Genomic DNA, 18,571 nt, shown 5'->3' with positions numbered 1-18,571 from the left:
GAGCATTGTGATACTACTCAGCAGGTGGCCTCACATGCCCCTACACGCCCTACCATGCCCACTTTCTTAGGAACAGACACGAGGGCCGAGCCTAGCAAGAGGCAGAGCCCAGTCATATGGGCGATTATTTTGCAGAGTCCCAGGGCTATGGGCAGGAGTTCAGGGAAGCTCTCTCATTCAGAGACTTTGTTCAGCTCCAACGGGATAGTAGACCCTGCGACCATCACAGAGGATACCGACATTATCATGATGGTGACACTCACCATGCAACTAGTAGATTCCACTTGCCTACATTTGATGGTTCATCAAACAGTTCAGCAAAGTCTTGGGTGGAGAAGCTGGACATTTACTTCCAGCTTAACCAAATGTCGGAGACAAAGTCCATCAAGGTGGCGACATTACATTTGGATGGTGCGGCCCAGGATTGGTGGTTCCATGGGATGGTTACACTCGGACACTCCAGAGTGACGACATATGCCGAGTTCACCAGGAGATTGATAGAGAGGTTCGACAGGAGGGATCCAAAGCACCACTTTGTTGAGTTGACGAGGCTCAAACAGACCGGGAGCCCAGAGACCTACATTGCAGATTTCTTGAGGGTTTCAATGATGGTGCCAAATCTATCCATGGCATAGAGGATCTACATGTACGTTGAGGGGTTAGCAGAGCCACTTCGGGGTTTAGTCCGATCCACTAGACCAGCCACACTCCAGGATGCTATCAGCAGGACCCGGGATTTACAGGATGTCTTACCCAGGACCCGGACACCTTACCCCCAGAGACAAACTTTCTAGTCTAAGGGGAAGGATGTGAGGATTCCGCCTCCAAAGGGGAATCTAGGACGAGCACAGATTGATGATGATGCCAGGAGGGAGTTGAAGAAGAAGCGGTTGTGCTTTACCTGTCAGGAGCCGTGGGCACCAGGACATAGATGTGCTGCTGGCAAAGCACATTTTATTGAGGTCTTCTCCGAGAGCAGCACGGAAGAGGATGAGGAGGATGATGTGGAGGCAGGAGATAGTCATGCCGTGCAGGGTCCCTTGCCACCTCCACCACTAGCAGCAGGGGGTGCAACTTTCGCACCTACCGGAAGAGCCCTTGTAGCATTGCGAGGAGTTCCCAAGTATTTGACGCTACGCGTACGAGGGACAGTACGTGGCCAGCGAGTATTAGTTTTGGTTGATAGTGGGGCAACCCACAACTTCATCGATGCACAGATGGTTGAGTGGAGAGGTATACAGACCGAGAGCTTCGATGGGTTTTTAGTTTTGGTCCCAGGAGATCAGACCATGATGTGTGCTCGTTATGTTCCAGAGCTATCAGTGATGATGGGCACCTGTACACTAACTGACCACCTTTTGGTGGTCGATATTCTAGACACCAACATGATACTGGGTGTTCAGTGACTTGTCACTCAAAGGAAGGTCACGACAGATTGGAAGACCCTAGAGATGGAGTTGGATGATGAGAAGACAGGGAGGCATGAGAAGATACAGGGACAACACACATATCCGCCTCAAACTGTTTCGACTCATCGGATGGAGGCAATTTTCCGGAAGGGAGATGTAGAGTGTGCAGTGGAGCTGCGTGTATCAGAGGCAGGGACTACAGGGCAGACGGTACATCCAGAGATACAGTCCATCCATGACCGGTATGCCATAGTGTTTGGAGAGATTCTGCCAGGATAGCCACCGGACCGGGGGTTTGAGCACACCATTGAGCTTGAGCAGGGCATATAGGCAGTGATGACTACCCCCTATAGGCATCCCAAGGCCTATCGGGATGAGATTGAGCGGGCCATTCTGGAGTTGCTGGCTCTTGGGCACATTCGGCCGAGCACGAGTCCTTTTGCTGCTTCTGTGGTGTTGGTGAAGAAGAAGGACGACACATTGAGGATGTGCATTGACTACAGGGCCCTGAACAAGAAGATACTGAAGAACAGGTACCCCATACCCAGGATCGATGAGCTGATGGACGAGTTGAGAGGAGCACGATTCTTCTCAAAGATTGACTTGAGATCTGGGTACCATCAGATTCGAGTGAGGGAGCAGGACATTCCCAAGACCGCCTTCAGGTGTCAATATGGGCACTTTGAGTTCTTGGTGATGTCCTTTGGGCTAACCAACGCCCCTGCTACATTTCAGTCCTGCATGAATCACATCTTCCGCAGTAACTTGAGGAAGTTTGTGTTGGTGTTCTTTGATGATATCCTCATTTACAGCAGGACTTGGGAGGAGCATCTCTAGCACATTGAGACAGTGTTGCGTATCTTGCAGGAGCAGCAGTTCTATGCCAAGCTGTCCAAGTGTGAGTTTGGGTTGACGGAGATGTTGTACTTGGGACACATCATAGGGGTGGACGGAGTGAGAGTCCACGAGGAGAAGATTCGGGCCATTAGAGAATGGCCAGAGCTGAGGAATATGACAGAACTTCGGGATTCATTGGCATTTGTACTTACTACTGGAAGTTCGTCAAGAGTTTCTCACAGCTTGCTGCACCCCTGACAGATCTGACAAGGAAGGGAGCATTCAGCTGGTCGGATACAGTGCAACGAGCCTTTGACAAGCTCAAGCAGGTTATGAGTAGCTGCCCAGTGCTTGCATTGCCAGATTTCACGCAGCCATTTGTGTTGGAGTGTGATGTGTCGGGAGAGGGGATCAGTGCAGTATTGATGCAGGGAGGTAACCCTATAGCCTATGAGAGCCGGAATCTCCTTCCGCACGAGAGGTTGTATCCTATATCCGACAAGGAGATGTTGGCCATCATGCATGCATTGGCCAAGTTCCGGCAGTATTTAGTGGGTAATAGGTTCAGGGTGAGGAGTGATCACAACAGCGTCAGGTTCTTTTTGGAGCAGAAGCAGCTACAGGAGAGGCAACAGAAGTGGATCAGTAAGATCCAAGCATACGACTTTGACATTGAGTATGTCAAGGATAAGAACAACGTGGTCGCAGATGCCCTTTCACATAGACCAACCACGTTGTCTCTTATGAGCTTGGACACAGACTAGAGGGCTAGACTTTTAATAGATTACTCCAAAGACAGGTTTGCATGTGAGGTTTTGGATGGGCAGGTGGCGGATGACAGGTACAGGGTGGTCGATGAGATCATCTACTATAGGGACAGGATCTTCTTGACTGAGGGATCTCAGCTCAAGAAGAAGATACTTTGGGTTTCAGATGATTCACCATTGGCCGACCATCATGGGTTTACCAAAACCTACAGGGCCATTAGAGAGAGGTTCTCATGGAAGGGCCTAAAGGAGGACGTACTCCAACATATCCGGGAGTGCGATGTTTGCCAGAGGAACAAGGGGGATATGAGCCATCCCGCAGGTTTATTGCAGCCTCTTCCCATTCTGGAGGGGAAATAGTAGTGTATTTCGATGGACTTCATCACAGGGTTGCCCATGGTATAGGGCAAGGATTGTATCTTTGTCGTCATTGATCGACTGACAAAGTACACACATTTCTTTGCCATACCTGCACACTACACAGCAGCACAGGTGGCCGAGCTGTTCTTGAGAGAGGTCTTCAAGCTACATGGTCTTCCTAAGACAATCATCAGTGACAGGGACAACCGTTTCATGGGCAGATTTTGGCAGGAGCTTTTCCGGTTGGTGGGGACAGAGTAGACACCGAGTACCAGTTATCACCCACAGACAGACGGGCAGACAGAGATAGTTAACAAGTGGCTGGAGGGCTACTTGCATAATTATGTCAGTGGGCAGCAGAGAACATGGCTGAGATGGTTGCATCTGGGGGAGTACTGCTACAACACTACACATCACATGTCCATTGGTATGTCACCATTCTATGCTTTGTATGGATATCATCCTTCGTCTTTTGCTGACATGATGTTTGGTGATAGCAAGGCTCCGAGAGCCAAGATTTGGATCCAAGAGAGTCAGGATATTCTCCAAGCTCTCAAGGACAATATGGCTACAACGCAAAACCAACAAAAACTATATGCTGACAGGGGTCAGGTGGAGAGACAGTTCGAGGTAGGGGACTTGGTCTACCTACGATTACAGCCATACCGACAGTCGTCGCTGAAGCAGAAGGGGGCTGAAAATCTCAAGCCCCGCTTATATGGACCATACAGGGTGATATGCAGGATTAGACAGGTTGCATATGAGTTGGAGCTGCCCCAAGGCAGCAAGATTCATAACATTTTTCATGTATCATGCCTGAAGAAGGCACTAGGGCAGCAAGTGACAGTGACAGATGAGCTACCACCCATAGATGATGAGGGGCATTTGGTGTTGCAGCCAGAGGCTATTATTGATACCAGGGAGAGGCAGCTGCAGAGCAGGATAGTCCGGGAATTCTTGGTGAGGTGGAAGAATTTACCAGATGAGGATGCCACTTGGGAGAGCGAGAAGATTTTGCAGCATCCATCACTTTAGTTGCTTGAGGACAAGCAACATTTTGCCGGGGGAGACTGTAATATTCCTAATTAGCCATGGCTAATTGGAATATTCGATTTTGCTCAACTTTGCCTTCTATAGTTATTTACAAGTAAAAAGGTGAGGAAAAGGGGACATAACTCACTTTAGAATAAAAAGTCACTTCCTAGTAGCACAACTTTGTGACTTAAAGAGGGAGCCAAGGGGGCCAAAGGACCATGCAGAGATGGGGCCCACGCAGACACTTGGAGGGACTGTGCAGATGGAAAAGGAACACGTGGCAAGAGGGGATTACGTTGGAGGAGGTGAGCCTTGGGATTAGGAGAGGCCAATGCTATAAAGGAGAGAGGAGCCCCCTCATTTTGTTATTCGATTATGTGCATTTGAGCTAGACACTTCGACTTATAGAAAGTTGGTTGTTTAGCTAGTCTGCAGCACTGTTTAGTGCATTGACTGTCTCCATTCGGAGATCTCACCCTTAGCCCCGGGGGACTTCGAGTGCCTGCTCGGGCAAGGTATTTCCATCAGCATTTTTGCAGTAGTTTCATCAGCATTTTTGGCAGGAGGATTGAGCATCTTGGAGGACTGCGTAACACTGAGAGGGATGACGCAGTTCTTTCTGGCAGGAGTTCTGGATTGAGGGTTTGCAGCAGGATTTGTGCTGGGAGATTGAGCAGGGGATCAACCCTTGCATATTGGAGAGTTTTGGCAGAGGTTTCAAGTAGATTACTCGAGAGTTTCATTTAATGGCAACGTAGAGCATTGAGGGACTACGTAGAACCCCAAGGGGGTGATTTTCGGGGGTCAGCCATTTCAGGAAAGCTTTCTGAGTTTTTCTGGGTTTCTTGAGTAGAGTCCGATTCCAGAGTTTCAGCCTTTTCTGAGGAGGGGGAACAACTCCAAATCCTCATTTTATTTCCAGCAGCAGCAGCAACATGACAGTTCTCCAGCAGCTAGGATGCAGAACAGAGAGAGGCCATTCCTTTGCTATTCTGAGTGTATTTCTTCACTTGCCTTGTGAAAGTCGAGGTGCCATCTTTTTGATCACCTCCTATACTCCTATTGCTCAATATAATAAAATGGCTTAGCATTTCTCTTTGCACTTCTTGAGTATCTGCTTATATTTCACATTTATATTATTATATATTGCACCACTGTCATTTTTATCATTTTGGGCTTCTCGGTTATTATATCATTTGTATGTATTTGGTGGGAGTTACTGGGTTTTGGAGAATATATCTGAAATGGGATATTACAGTAAATCTGATTTACATCAGCAACAACAAACCCTAGATCAACCAAACTAGGGCAGACAATATCTTGCAAACCGACCGTTGGATTGGCTTGATTCCTTCACCAAAAAATGCGGCCTTCAGAGGAAATCCAGATTCACCTACAGTGCAGTTCTGAGGAGGGAGTCTGATGGTCAACGCTGGTCAAACTTCTGATCTGCAGTGGCAGCCCTAAATTCTGCACCCTCCTTCAACACGTGCGAGAGAAGAGTCTCTTTTTGCGCAGTAGGAGAAGAGCCTCTTTTCTGCACAGGAGAGAGAGAGAGATGCGATGAGTTGAGTGAGTCCAAATGAGGAAAAGACCTCCTGTATTTATACACAACTGTTGATGATTGAATAGATGCGACTATTGGGCTTCTAAGCCTACATGAGTTGCTGGTCGGCTTGATAATTATTCCATAGTCAAAATAAATTCATATCTCCATAAATACTTATCGGAATCAGATGAACTTTAGATCAATCCTACACCTCTCGACGAGAGGAATCTAATAAAAATATTATCAGCCATGAATAAGATGACTCACATGGAGTTTGGCCCTAGTTGCTAATTTTAACACGTCGAGATGGTTTCGTTGATATATGGCACGCCAAGTAATTCTTCACGGTTTGAGAGATATTCATGTTTGAAGTTAGTAACCCCAGTTAGTGGGCTAAAACCTTATGGGATTGTGGCATGGCACTCATAATTGGTTGTGGTCATTGAATAGTCAATAATTAATAATAAAAAAATTTGCTCCTACAATCCCTCTAACGTTCACTTTTTGAGGACACTCCCAAATCAAGACATTCATATAAATAATGACCCTCATATCCTCCTTTAGCAGGGATTTTGTGGCTTCAAACAAGTTATCGTGGAATTTTCGCTCTAAATTGTTTTCTACCAAGCTTCAGAATCTGAAATTAAAATCCATTTGAGATTAAATCTTGATGAATCTCGTGACCGAATTTCAGATCTTGGTTCACTATATTTTCGGATATATGATCTGAGGAAGTTAAGGATTTTGTAGGCTCCCAAATTTCATGTCAAATAGGTGACGTTGGGAAAATCGTCATAACTTTCTCTCTCAGTGGATTCAAATTTCGTAAATAGTCACAGAAAGAGGATAGACTTTAGTTTGTTGAGTAGCGTTTTCAGGGCTAAAGGTCGCAACAGTGACACGTGGCCCTTCGTACAAGTTCGCTCTACTGAACCTGTCTTTAATCAGGTCATCGTGGGTAATTGGGCATAACTCTTCATTGAAGAATTCAATCTTGATCAAACCTATGGGGTTGGAAAGAGAACACAGAGGGCTACCACAGACGAAATTTCAGACCCTGGAGATCGAAAATTTCATAGATACAATAGATTCAATATCGAGCTCTTAGAAGGCAAGAAAAAGCATCGATTCAAGGATCACTGCAGTAAGGACCACACATCAACAGCCAAGGGTAAGTCTCCTACAAAAAGGTATGTATGATTAGTGTTTACATTTGAATTCTGAGTATCATCTCTGACATATGTGTTTGCAGGACAACGTAAGTATATACAGTGTCTCGGTTATATCTCTATGTCTCTATATGTCATAGTTAGTTTTGAATCTTGATACCACATTTCAGATGTCGTATTCTTGATACTACACATTTGATGCTACATACTCTTGATGCTACACCAAGTCTGTTAAATTTACATGATGTTGTATGTTCATGTTACTTGTCTTGTCATAGTTGATAGAGTGGTCTCTGTTGTTGTACTTATGTTAAAATTGGAAACCAGGGCAAAACTTCATGTGGGTATCTTATTCATGGCTGATAATATTTTTATTACATTCCTCTCGTCGAGAGGTGTAGTATTGATATAAAGATCATCCGATTCCGATAAGTATTCATGGAGATATGAATTTATTTTGATTATGGAATTATTATCAAGCCGACCTACAACTCATGTAGGCTCAGAAGCCCAACAGTCGCATCTATTCAAACACCAACGTTGTGTATAAATATAGGAATTATCCTCATTTGGAATCACTCATCTCATCACATCTCTCTCTCTTTACTGCGCAGAAAAGAGTCTCTTCTCTATTGCGCAGAAAAGGATCTCTCCCTCACACATGTGAAGCCGGAAGCTACTGAAACTAAAGCTGCAATTGCAGAAGTAAATATTGACATGCGTGGACTAGAAGATCTCCTCATCTCAACTACGTTGTAGGTTCATCTGAACCTCCTCTAAAAGCCGCAACTTTTGGTGGTGGAATCAAATCAATCCGACGGACAGTTTGCAAGATATCGACTGCCCTAGTTTGAAGCCAGAAGCTGCCGAAACTGAAGCTGCAACTACAGAAGTAAAGTTTGACCTGCGTGGACTAGAAGATCTCCTCATTTGAACTGTGTTGTAGGTTCATTTGAACCTCCTCTAGAAGCCACAACTTTTGGTGGTGGAATCAAGTCGATCTGACAGTCGGTTTGTGAGATATCCTTTGCCCTAGTTTTGATGATGAAGTCGCTAATGTTGATGTTGCCAATCTAGGGTTTTCTACTGCTGATATAAATCATATTTATTGTACTATTTCTCTCTGCTGAATTATTGAAGATAAAAGAAGATTTGATCAAAGGGTTTCCCCACATATTGTGGGGTTTGTCCCTGGCTAGCCGCCACATCTTGTGTCTCTTGTCTTGGCTTGTTTTCTGTCGATCGTTTAATGTTCTATCTACACTTTACTTTATGTACATGTGATTGCTATTCTGTGGAATATAATAAGAAAAAAGAAGTAAATTGTTATAAGCATAGAACATACCATAACTTAACATGGTATTAGAGCTGAGGTGAAGACAAAGCTCGAGCAAGAGCAAGAGCAATCACCGAAGAGAAGATTGGAAAGGCTATCCTAAAAGAACTATGGGGTCCTCAACACTCTTTCCTGCCGAAGACAAGCTCCGTGAGAAAGCTGACTATCACGGATGTTATGTCAACAAAATAATATTGTAATTAGATTCTTCAACAAGAGATGCCAATGACAATTATTCGAAAGATGTACAATTAGCATAGCAAGTCCTCAAGTTAAGAAAACTTAGATATTTAAGGACAATGTGTAAGAGAACAAGAGATATCAATATCCAATGAATTCTTTGATTTATCCACTTAAGCAATCATTTAACAAAATTATTGGATTGTGTCAAGTGCTTTGGAGAGTGAGCTTATTAATGTAAATTTATGACCTCTTCTGATTATGAAACTCACAAGGAAACAAAGTGTTAGTATATTTTAATTAAAAACCACTTAAGCAATTTTCAATCCAAATTTTAACAAATCCTTTCCATAATGAGAAAATTCTTATCAATAGAGCATGAGCAAGAGTAAGCCTCTAGGTTAATTATATTCCAATCACATTCAATGTGTGAAAATTCTAAACTGGAACCCTATTGCAACAACTAATATTATTTCTCCTAATTGCTGATTAATTAACAATTTATCTGCTACGAAAAATATCAAAATAAATACACTACAAGCTTCACAAATAAAATTCTGTGAAAAAATAAAACACTGGAAGCTAATATTGGTGATATTTTCTTTAAGAGAATATATCTCGGTTATCTCTTGTATTTTGTTAGCACTTGTAACATTGAGCACTTTGTCTTGTGTATAAGATTGTCTTTTCATTCATTAATTAAATACTCCTTGTCATAAGATTAATCGTAACTAAGCCCCAAGGGATATCTTAGTTGGTCGAGTTCCTGTTGCTAAGTACCTCACCTATCAGGAGGTCACGTGGTCAAATCTCCTCGACACCCTTGGGGTTAGGTCTTGCTAGTTTGGCCGACGGGTAGATCCCTCCAAGTTGATCTACTTGGATTTTCCCATGGATGTAGCGAACACTCTGTGTCCGTGAACCACCCTTCAAAAATATTAATCATAACTAAGTACTTAATATCACATACAATCTTAACTCAAGAGCACTCACCCATCTTGCTAGAATTAGTCTTGCATTAATAATTTACCTCCAAGCATAAGTTTGGTTGACAGAGAGATAGGAACACCCTTTCATCTTTGCTTGAGAATTCTAGTACCTCTAGTATTGAAAATAGTGACCTTGCAATCGTCAGAGCCATAGTCTCTGCAGTGCCAGAGACACCAAGTACGTTAGATTTCAAGGAAAGGTATTGTTAACCAAGCCTTTGCTTGCTTCACCTTGACTTATCTCTACCACTTACTTTAGAGACTAGGCTCAAAATAGATAAAGATTAAGGGATACATAGCTAGGCATATAATTAAAATTAACCAATATTTTTCATCTCACCTAGATCATAGGATTTGCATTTCATCTAGCATAGTCAAGCATTCATTAAGCAACAATTGTTCATCCGGTCATTTGGTATTCAATTGATCTAAAGCAAGTAGTTGACTCCATAAGGAACTGGTCTCGTAAATAATTCAACCTAATCCTTCTAACTTTCTATAATCAACCAAGTGGCTAGGCCATTCAATCATGTCTCCCATATTTTTTGGTTGCCAAGGAGTCTTCCATTTCCATATTTTAGAGGGACTACCCCCCATAGATTTTTGTTGGGAGACAACTTGAATGGAGAGGTCAGGGATCAGAGTGACATCCCTCGACCCGAGTCGTTTTTGCACCATGCCTGTACAATTTGAGCGACAAGAAGAGTCAATACCCTTACCACAGGTTTGAGTATGATAATTCATCAATACCTTATCACTATCTTGAAGTCCTACTGTAGGTTTGTATGGTAATTCACCTTCCAGATAAGGAGTCTAAACAGAACCAATCTTTAGATCTATTAATATGTCACGCGTCTTGGAAACAAGTCCAAACTTCGGTTCTAATGCCTTAGCCGCATGTATTTGTAATATAGAGACCTACCTTGGAGGCCAAGTGGAAGAAGGACGCTTGGTGTAAATTTGTTGCCCTAGCCACATCTTAAACAACCTCAGAACTCTTCGCTGCCCTTGCATCAGGTAGGGCGAAAATTTCAGAGCTCAAACAAGTGTTCGTTGTGTAATTTTGTGACTTAGATGGTTGGTGAATGTGTTTCTTTTATAGTGTATAGGTTAGGCTAGTTAGGGGCTTTGTAGGTGAACGTTAGAGGTGGTATTTAGTAGTTTTTTAAGATTATTAATTGCTTTGAATTATTCAATTAGCATCATTAATATGTCTACTTAGACCCTAAGCAAGGCCCACTTGCCTTATTAATGAGGAAATTAGGTTATCTAAGAAGTTGACTTCACAAATTATGATTAGGAGCCCTTAGTTTTCCACAAGTCATCATGAGTAACCTTTATTGCTTGATCTTTTATGCCCACAACTAATAAAATTATGCCATGTCACACCCCTTCGGGTTTTATCCAAAAACTAGGGGCCTTAACTTTAAAAGTGAATATCTCTCAAACTAGGAGGCCTCTTGGGTTGTACCACATATCAACAAAAATATCTCTTCGAAGAGAATATAATGACCTAGATCGCCAACCCAAACTTAATGGTTTGACCCTTCAAAAACCCTCGACAAAGTTGGGGTATACCCTCAGTCCAGGGAACCCAAACCCTAGGACTTGGGTTTTCAACCATCCAACAGTGTAGGCTTCAACTTGATGTAACCTAAACAATTATAAGAAGCGTTCATTAACTATTTGACATCAATGACTGGTGTTTTTAGTCAAAGTCAAACCCAGTCAACTTCATGGGTTGACATCAATGACAACGCCATCCAATTATATTCAATTCTTTCCTACATTTTTTATATGAACTTTATATCTATTTAGTGCTTCTTCATTCCTTCTTACAAATCTCCTCTTCAATGCTTTGGTAGTATCTTCATCCCCAATCTTTGATTTGCCTATTTTAGATGCATTTTCACATGTCAAGAAAGTTTTGTTTATGCTTACGTGACCTTTTGATTAATTCATGTTTCTTCTTCACTTTTGCCTTCGAGTCAGCATTATGTTTTTTTCCTTTGCTAATTTTTTCTTGCTTTAAGTTTTTAACCTCCTTACCCATTTAGGGTTGTGATACAAAATATTATAAACCCAATACATGGAGCACAACTCTCGAAGTGATAATAATGAGTTATAAAATAACTCCTTATACATTAGGAGAACAACTTTTTAAAAACCTAAATACATCCATATATCAAATAATAAATCCATATATGCACTAATAATTTTTATATATGCATATTCTCACTCATTTTCCACTATTACATACATATAACTGCCATTTATACCCCCAGTAGGGTTTTTTGTGAAGTAAATACAATTTCTACTAAGTTGTATTTTTGGTGAATTCATGACAAGCATGATTGCATTTTGTCTAGCTATTAACACCTTCCTAACTTCAAGCCAAATTTGGGATTTAGTGATGATGTGTTGACATAAGCTAATTAAACTTTAATATTATTGAATGCCAACTCAATTAACCAATGCAAAGTGGCTAAAAGTTTCTTTTTCCAAGAAAAAATACATATTTATCTTTTTCCAAGAAAAAAATACATAATTTTCATTCAAGGAGAACTAAAAATACATTCGACATGGTTAAAGTGGATAAGTTACATTCATAGATAACTATATTTTAAGAACTAATAAAAAACAAGTTCAAAGCACTCTACTTTAAGATCAACTACAAGATTTTATTGTGTTAATCAATTTTCTAAGGTCTCAGCCATTAATCTGCCCTAGTCTTGGTATTTGTTATTGCTAGATTCTAAGTCAATAAAAACGTTCAAAACTTTAGTTACCTTTAATCAACTTCAATGGACTCTTGTGTAATGATGTATATTAATGTGTAAGAGATAATGGATGGTGCCTTGTATTATTTTTCCCGAGGAAAAACCGCAACTTTCTATTAATAAAAATAAAAAGTTACATAGAGTAGATGCATATAGTGCATTCAAGAATTGTCCTTGGGGACTAGTGTATGTGCATTAAGCACTCATAGTAGCTAGGCTACCAAAAAAATAAAAAAATAAAACTACATTTGGCCCCATAAACTGGTTTTTTCTTTTTTGCCTTTTTTCTTTTGGACTTTGGGTGGTGCCTTGTATTAGTCTTACATTGTAATGGAAAAAAGGAAAGATAAGGTATTTGTTAACTTAAAGTTATGTTATTTATTTTTGAATATTTTTCATTCCTTTATAGAGATAATTATTTCTCATTCTATGGTTTTTGATATAGTTGGATACTCTACCACAATTAGTTCAGGGGGTTATGTCTAAAGATATCAGTATGCAACTTGAGTCGACTACTCAATGTAGGAGGTTGTTGTCTAATGGTGCGTGTTTCTTCACCTGTGATCATTAATGACTTTAAATATTAAAGTTAGATTCATCAATAGGTCTGAATTTTAAAAGTTCTACACTTATATCTACCATACAAAAACTTTCTATATGTTTATGTACACATCTGTTCAAGATGTAATGTAGACCTAGAAAGCATGAATATTACAAAGTCTTGAGCATCATTTGTGTTAACTATTTATACATTGCAACAGAAACATACACATCTTAGATATATAGATATCATGTCAATTATTTGACACACTTGTGTGCTATCAGGCCTTTGTATTTATGTATGTATGCATGCATGCAATTAATAGAATTATGCATGTTATTTTGTCTTATTTCAATTGTCTTTACTCTCATTTCCAAAGTGTTTATGTTTGCATTTCAAAACTGCTCCGTTCTCATTTTCTCATGGCATATTTCTATTGCTGTTAAAAGTGGAGAAAAAAGGTTTAGATCAATTTACTTTTGTGGTTGTTTACTGGTCATCTTGATTCCTTTTGTTTATATGCTGTGCTCATCAAGTTATGGTAATGTGTTTTAACTAAATTAACTTGATGTTGTTAGACTGTCTTGAAATTCCACGAATAACTCATACAACACTAGTTTTAGGCAAGTGAATAGTTACAAAAATTACTTAATGTTGGAAGAATATAGTTACAAAAATTACTTAATTATTTTCATGCCTTCTATTTATTTTATCTTTTCTCATTGTTATACAAAATAAATAGATATGGCAAGGTGCCATATTTTAGGTTTTTGCCTATCATTTGCATATTATCACATGCCTCATTTTCATAGTCAAATAGAACAGATATTGAAATCAAATATATGGCAAGGTGCTATGTTTTCAGTTTTCACATATCATTTACATATTGTCACGTGCCAACCTTCAGCAACCCTTTTAGTCTCCTTAGCGCTACATTTAGGTGGATAATAAGGAAGCTGTTTTTCATATTGCATTTTACTTTAGGTTTGTAGGAGACCTATGAGTGTTTATTTTTAAGTTTTCACATATCATTTGCATAATGTCACATGCCAACCTTTAGCAACCCTTTTAGCCACCTTACTACTACTACATTGAGGTGGATAACAAGGAAGGCATTATTCATATTGCATTTTACTTGACGTTTATAGGAGACCTATGAGTGTTTATCTTCTCCTCTTGCAACAACTTATTGTTGGAATACCATTATTATATAAAAATACCAAGTGAAAATTCAATGTTACAATAGGCCTAAATCTTTTCATTTTAGATATTTGGACATACAACATTGTCATTTTCTCCACCCATTAGTATTCTTTTTTAGGAGATAAACCATGCCATGTCACTTGAAGGTGAGAATGTTTCATTGTTGATGTTACCATGTTGTCGGCAATATATTTGTGGTTATAACTCTTGTTAGACACATAATCCTACGAGATTTTTGTTTCAATGTATATAATTGTAAATACTAGGAATATGAATAGGTAGGAATATGAGAAGATAGTTGAACCTCTGGAAGATGTAACCAATAGCCAATAAGCTTAATGAAAGGCATCCAATTCTGGAGTTATCACTAACAATGGTATTAGAGCCAATTAACTCCATGATTATTTGATTGTTTGTAGTTCTACAATCCCTATCTCTCATGTCTTATGACCATTCCCACCATCCTTGTCTCTAAATTCTATGACCATTCTTGCAATCCTTGTCTCTAAATTCTATGACCATTCCTGCCATCCTTGTTAGGTAGAAATTCTTGTATTCTATCTACACCGTCCTTGTCAGGAAAAAGTTCCTCTGCTCTATTTGTGCCTCTATTGATTTTTCTCATTCATGTTACTCCTTGTAGTACTCCACCATCTCATTGTACCACACCAACAAATTGTCATCAACAACAATTTGGGCATTCATGGGATTATCAAGAGTGGAAGCATACCTAGATTGTTGCCTTGCTTCTTTGTAAATATCCATTGCTTGTTGCATATGATTCTCTGATAAATGAAAGAAGAATGCTCATTGCAAATAGATACTTGAGACTTGAAATGAGGGCCTTTGTATTTGTATCCACCTCTAATTCAATGCACATGAGGAATTTTCTAGAGGAACATTCTACAAAAAGCCACATGTTGATGGATTGTGAAGGCCCTTGAAGGATGCTTGGGTAGTTGCACAACATAATACTATTCTTTACAATGATTGATTGGCATGGTCAACATTATGCCATCATGTTTCACCTAGTGGTTGAGGATTCAATCATTAAAACACAATTACAATTTTTTCGCTATCTTTAAATATATTGAAAAGTGTTTATTATTATTGAATAGAGCATCTTCTCTTCCCAAGAATTTTTAGAACTTGTGAAGATTGCAATGGATTGCAAACCTCGAATTTTGGAGCGGCTTGCACACGCAAAGGTAGAGCAAGAGAGGGATAAGACCAAATGTTGCTAGTACTTCTTACAAGCGAATGATTATTATTTTCCATCTCAATATTTGAAGACTTTAGGTAACTTTTGGTCTCATGTGAACTTCCTCTCATGGTTGTGCTATTTACATCATAGGATTTTTGCAGATTCATCAAGGGTGTTGTAGCCTCCAAGCGAACAAATTTTAGTTTTGTTGTCACAGATTTCTGCATAGAAATGATCCCATTGATGTCTACGAACACTTTTATATTTCCCACCTCTCTTGCACCACATGAATTGTTCATGAGAAAAATTTCCAAGACTTAGACTAGGGTTTTGTGTGTTGCTAATTAGAGATTGAATAACTTTCCAATGTTGCAAGATATCTCCTTGTCCAATGATTTGTGGGATGTAATTTATGAAGGAGAGGAGGCCAATGGACCTAAGAAGTTTACATCAATCAAAGAGTTAGCCATATGGAAGAACAATGAAAATAAAGCTTATGCCTTGATTTTTGCATCAATAAGTGAAGAGGTAAGCTTCCATATTGTTTCCATTATAGATTCTTATGGTGCTCTAAAGAAGTTAAAATATTTGTATTATTCACACTTAGAATTGGAGCTTGTGCAATTGTTGGTGAAAATATTCAATCTAGAGTTGAAGAATGATGACCCAATGTAATTTGAGATCAAATCCTTCATGCATGAGATAAATTCCATTGGATTTGTTGTCGTCCAAAGTGTGCACCTAAGGCACAACGCTCAGAGTAGGGGTTGTCACCTGATGCCTACTCACTTCGTTTAGACTCTCTGCTAGCTAAGTCAAGGGGGATAGTCCCCAAGGATGATTGATGATGGAGAACTTGTTGAAGCAACAAGTCTAGGAGATATAGAGGCAAGGCAATCACTTCCCTAAATAACTTGAATTAAGATTTGAAGTCAAGTTGAGTGATTAAGTTGATGAATGTGAGATAAATATGTTTAATTAGATCGAAATGACACTTAAGATGAAACAATAAGAGTCCAATACCTATTAACAATTCCCAAACAAATTAAGAACTTTCACAATGATATTTAAGCTATAAGGTAAAGCAATGTTGCAAGGAAATGTTAGCACAAGAAATCAATAGACCACGATAACCAAATATATGAGCAATGAACTTTAAAGAGAGACAATTGCAAGAAAAGATGATATTTCCAGATACAATAAACTTGCAAATTATAATTTTAGCTCACAATTCCAATTACCAATGATCAATGAGGAATGAATGCAAGATTTAAGCCAATGTTATTTTTAATTAAATTCCTATTCTAAATGAAGCCTTGTCTTCAATTGTTTTGAAGCTAGTCACAAACACACGTTGTAGAGAGAAGTGCTAGGGAAGGAGGCTAAGGCCTCATTAACGATAACTACCCATGACTTCTAACCACCCAAGTTTTTCTGTTTCTACAAGGGATTTCCCACAAGAAAACTACATGGTCACCTGTGTTAACCGTGAATGGGGGTCTAGACTTCTCAAATTGAATAATGGAGAAAGTGTCCCTAACTTTCTATTCAACCACGCTTAGGTTTGGAGGCTTACTTTAAGGATGCAATCTAAACTAGGATGCAAATGCAAGATGATGACCAATTTAGATAGCTTCAAAGAGATGAGATAATGACAATATGCTTCAATGTAAAGATGTAAACCACTTATAACCAAGCTTTATTGAGATATAAACTTCGATCACAAGGCTACAAGATTTCTAATAGCAACTCAATGAAGAAAATTTAAGATCTCTTAATGAAACAATGATAATGATAACAATATCAAAAGTCTTTAGTTATAGCGTTTATTAGAGTGTTCTTCACTTATGAGATATAGAGATTAGGATCTAGTGAACCTCAAACTCAATTAACTAAAAGATAAAGAGATTGTTAACAACGACTTCAAAATGATGAAATGCAACAAAAAGATTAAGCTATGCAACACAACTTCTAACTAACAACAAGAGTGAATCAAAGAAATGGTTAGTAGCTAATTAGAAGAAGATGTTATCCTTGATACTTTAATGAGATGACAAGAGAATAGCTAGTGCAGCCACAAATCTATTATCCTCTAGGCTATTCAAATGCCAGAAGATCAACTTTAGAGTCTAACTGGTAGCATTGTTAAGAAAAATCAATCCACTGTAACCAAGATCAATCACTAGGAGAGCTCATAGTCATGCAATGGTAAGAGATTGTTAAGTTATGGTATGTTCTATGCTTATAACAGTTTACTTCTTTTTCTTATTATATTCCACCGATTAGCAATCACATGTACATAAAGTAAAGTGCAGATAGAACATTAAACGATCGACAGAAAACAAGCCAAGACAAGAGACACAAGATGTGGCAGCTAGCCAGGGACAAACCCCACAATGTGTGGGGAAACCCTTTGATCAAATCTTCTTTTATCTTCAATAATTCAGCAGAGAGAAATAGTACAATAAATCTGATTCATATCAGCAGTAGCAAACCCTAGATCAGTAGCATCAGCATTAGCGGCTTCATTATCAAACTAGGGCAGACCATATCTCACAAACCGACAGTCGGATTGATGTCATTCCACCACCAAAAGTTTCGGCTTCCAGAGGAGGTTCAGATGAACCTACAGCGCAGTTCAGATGAGGAGATCTTCTAGGCCACGCAAGTCAATCTTTACTTCTGTAGTTGCAGCTTTAGTTTCAGCAGTTTCCGGCTTCAAACTAGGGCAATCGATATCTTGCAAACCGTTCGTCGGATTGACTTCATTCCACCACCAAAAGTTGCGGCTTTCAAAGGAGGTTCAGATGAACCTACAACGCAGTTCAGGTGAGGAGATCTTCTAGTCCACACAAGTCAATCTTTACTTCTGCAGTTGCAGCTTCAGTTTCAGCAATTTCCGGCTTCAAACTAGGGCAGTGGATATCTTGCAAACCATTCGTTGGGTTGACTTCATTCCACCACCAAAAGTTGCGGCTTTCAAAGGAGGTTCAGATGAACCTACAGCGTAGTTCCAAAGAGGAGATCTTCTAGGCCACGCAAGTCAATCTTTACTTCTGCAGTTGCAGCTTCAGTTTCAGCAGTTTCCGGCTTCACATGTGTGAGAGAGAGAGACCCATTTCAGCGCAGTAGAGAAGAGACTCATATCTGCGCAGTAGAGAGAGAGAGATGTGATGATATGAGTGAGTCCAAATGAGGAAAAGTCCTCTTAT

At 39.7% G+C, this 18,571-nt stretch overlaps 1 protein-coding gene across 1 annotated transcript in view; it reads left to right on the top strand.

Moving 5' to 3' along the window:
• LOC149245127 (importin subunit alpha-like) overlaps window positions 1–18,571 on the top strand; it is a 258,183-nt gene that overhangs the window by 109,050 nt on the left and 130,562 nt on the right. The window contains exon 2 of the mRNA XM_089437049.1: window positions 12,857–12,953. Within this exon, the coding sequence (XP_089293175.1) occupies window positions 12,857–12,953 (97 nt within the window). The remainder of the gene's footprint in view (window positions 1–12,856; window positions 12,954–18,571) is intronic.

Source organism: Pinus tabuliformis, chromosome 7, assembly GCF_031772625.1.
Source record: "Pinus tabuliformis cultivar Carrire ecotype Pingquan chromosome 7, CPIR1, whole genome shotgun sequence".
Classification (NCBI taxonomy): domain Eukaryota; kingdom Viridiplantae; phylum Streptophyta; class Pinopsida; order Pinales; family Pinaceae; genus Pinus; species Pinus tabuliformis.
The sequence above is the reverse complement of the archived record's forward strand: the minus strand, read 5'-3'. Positions and strand labels throughout refer to the sequence as shown.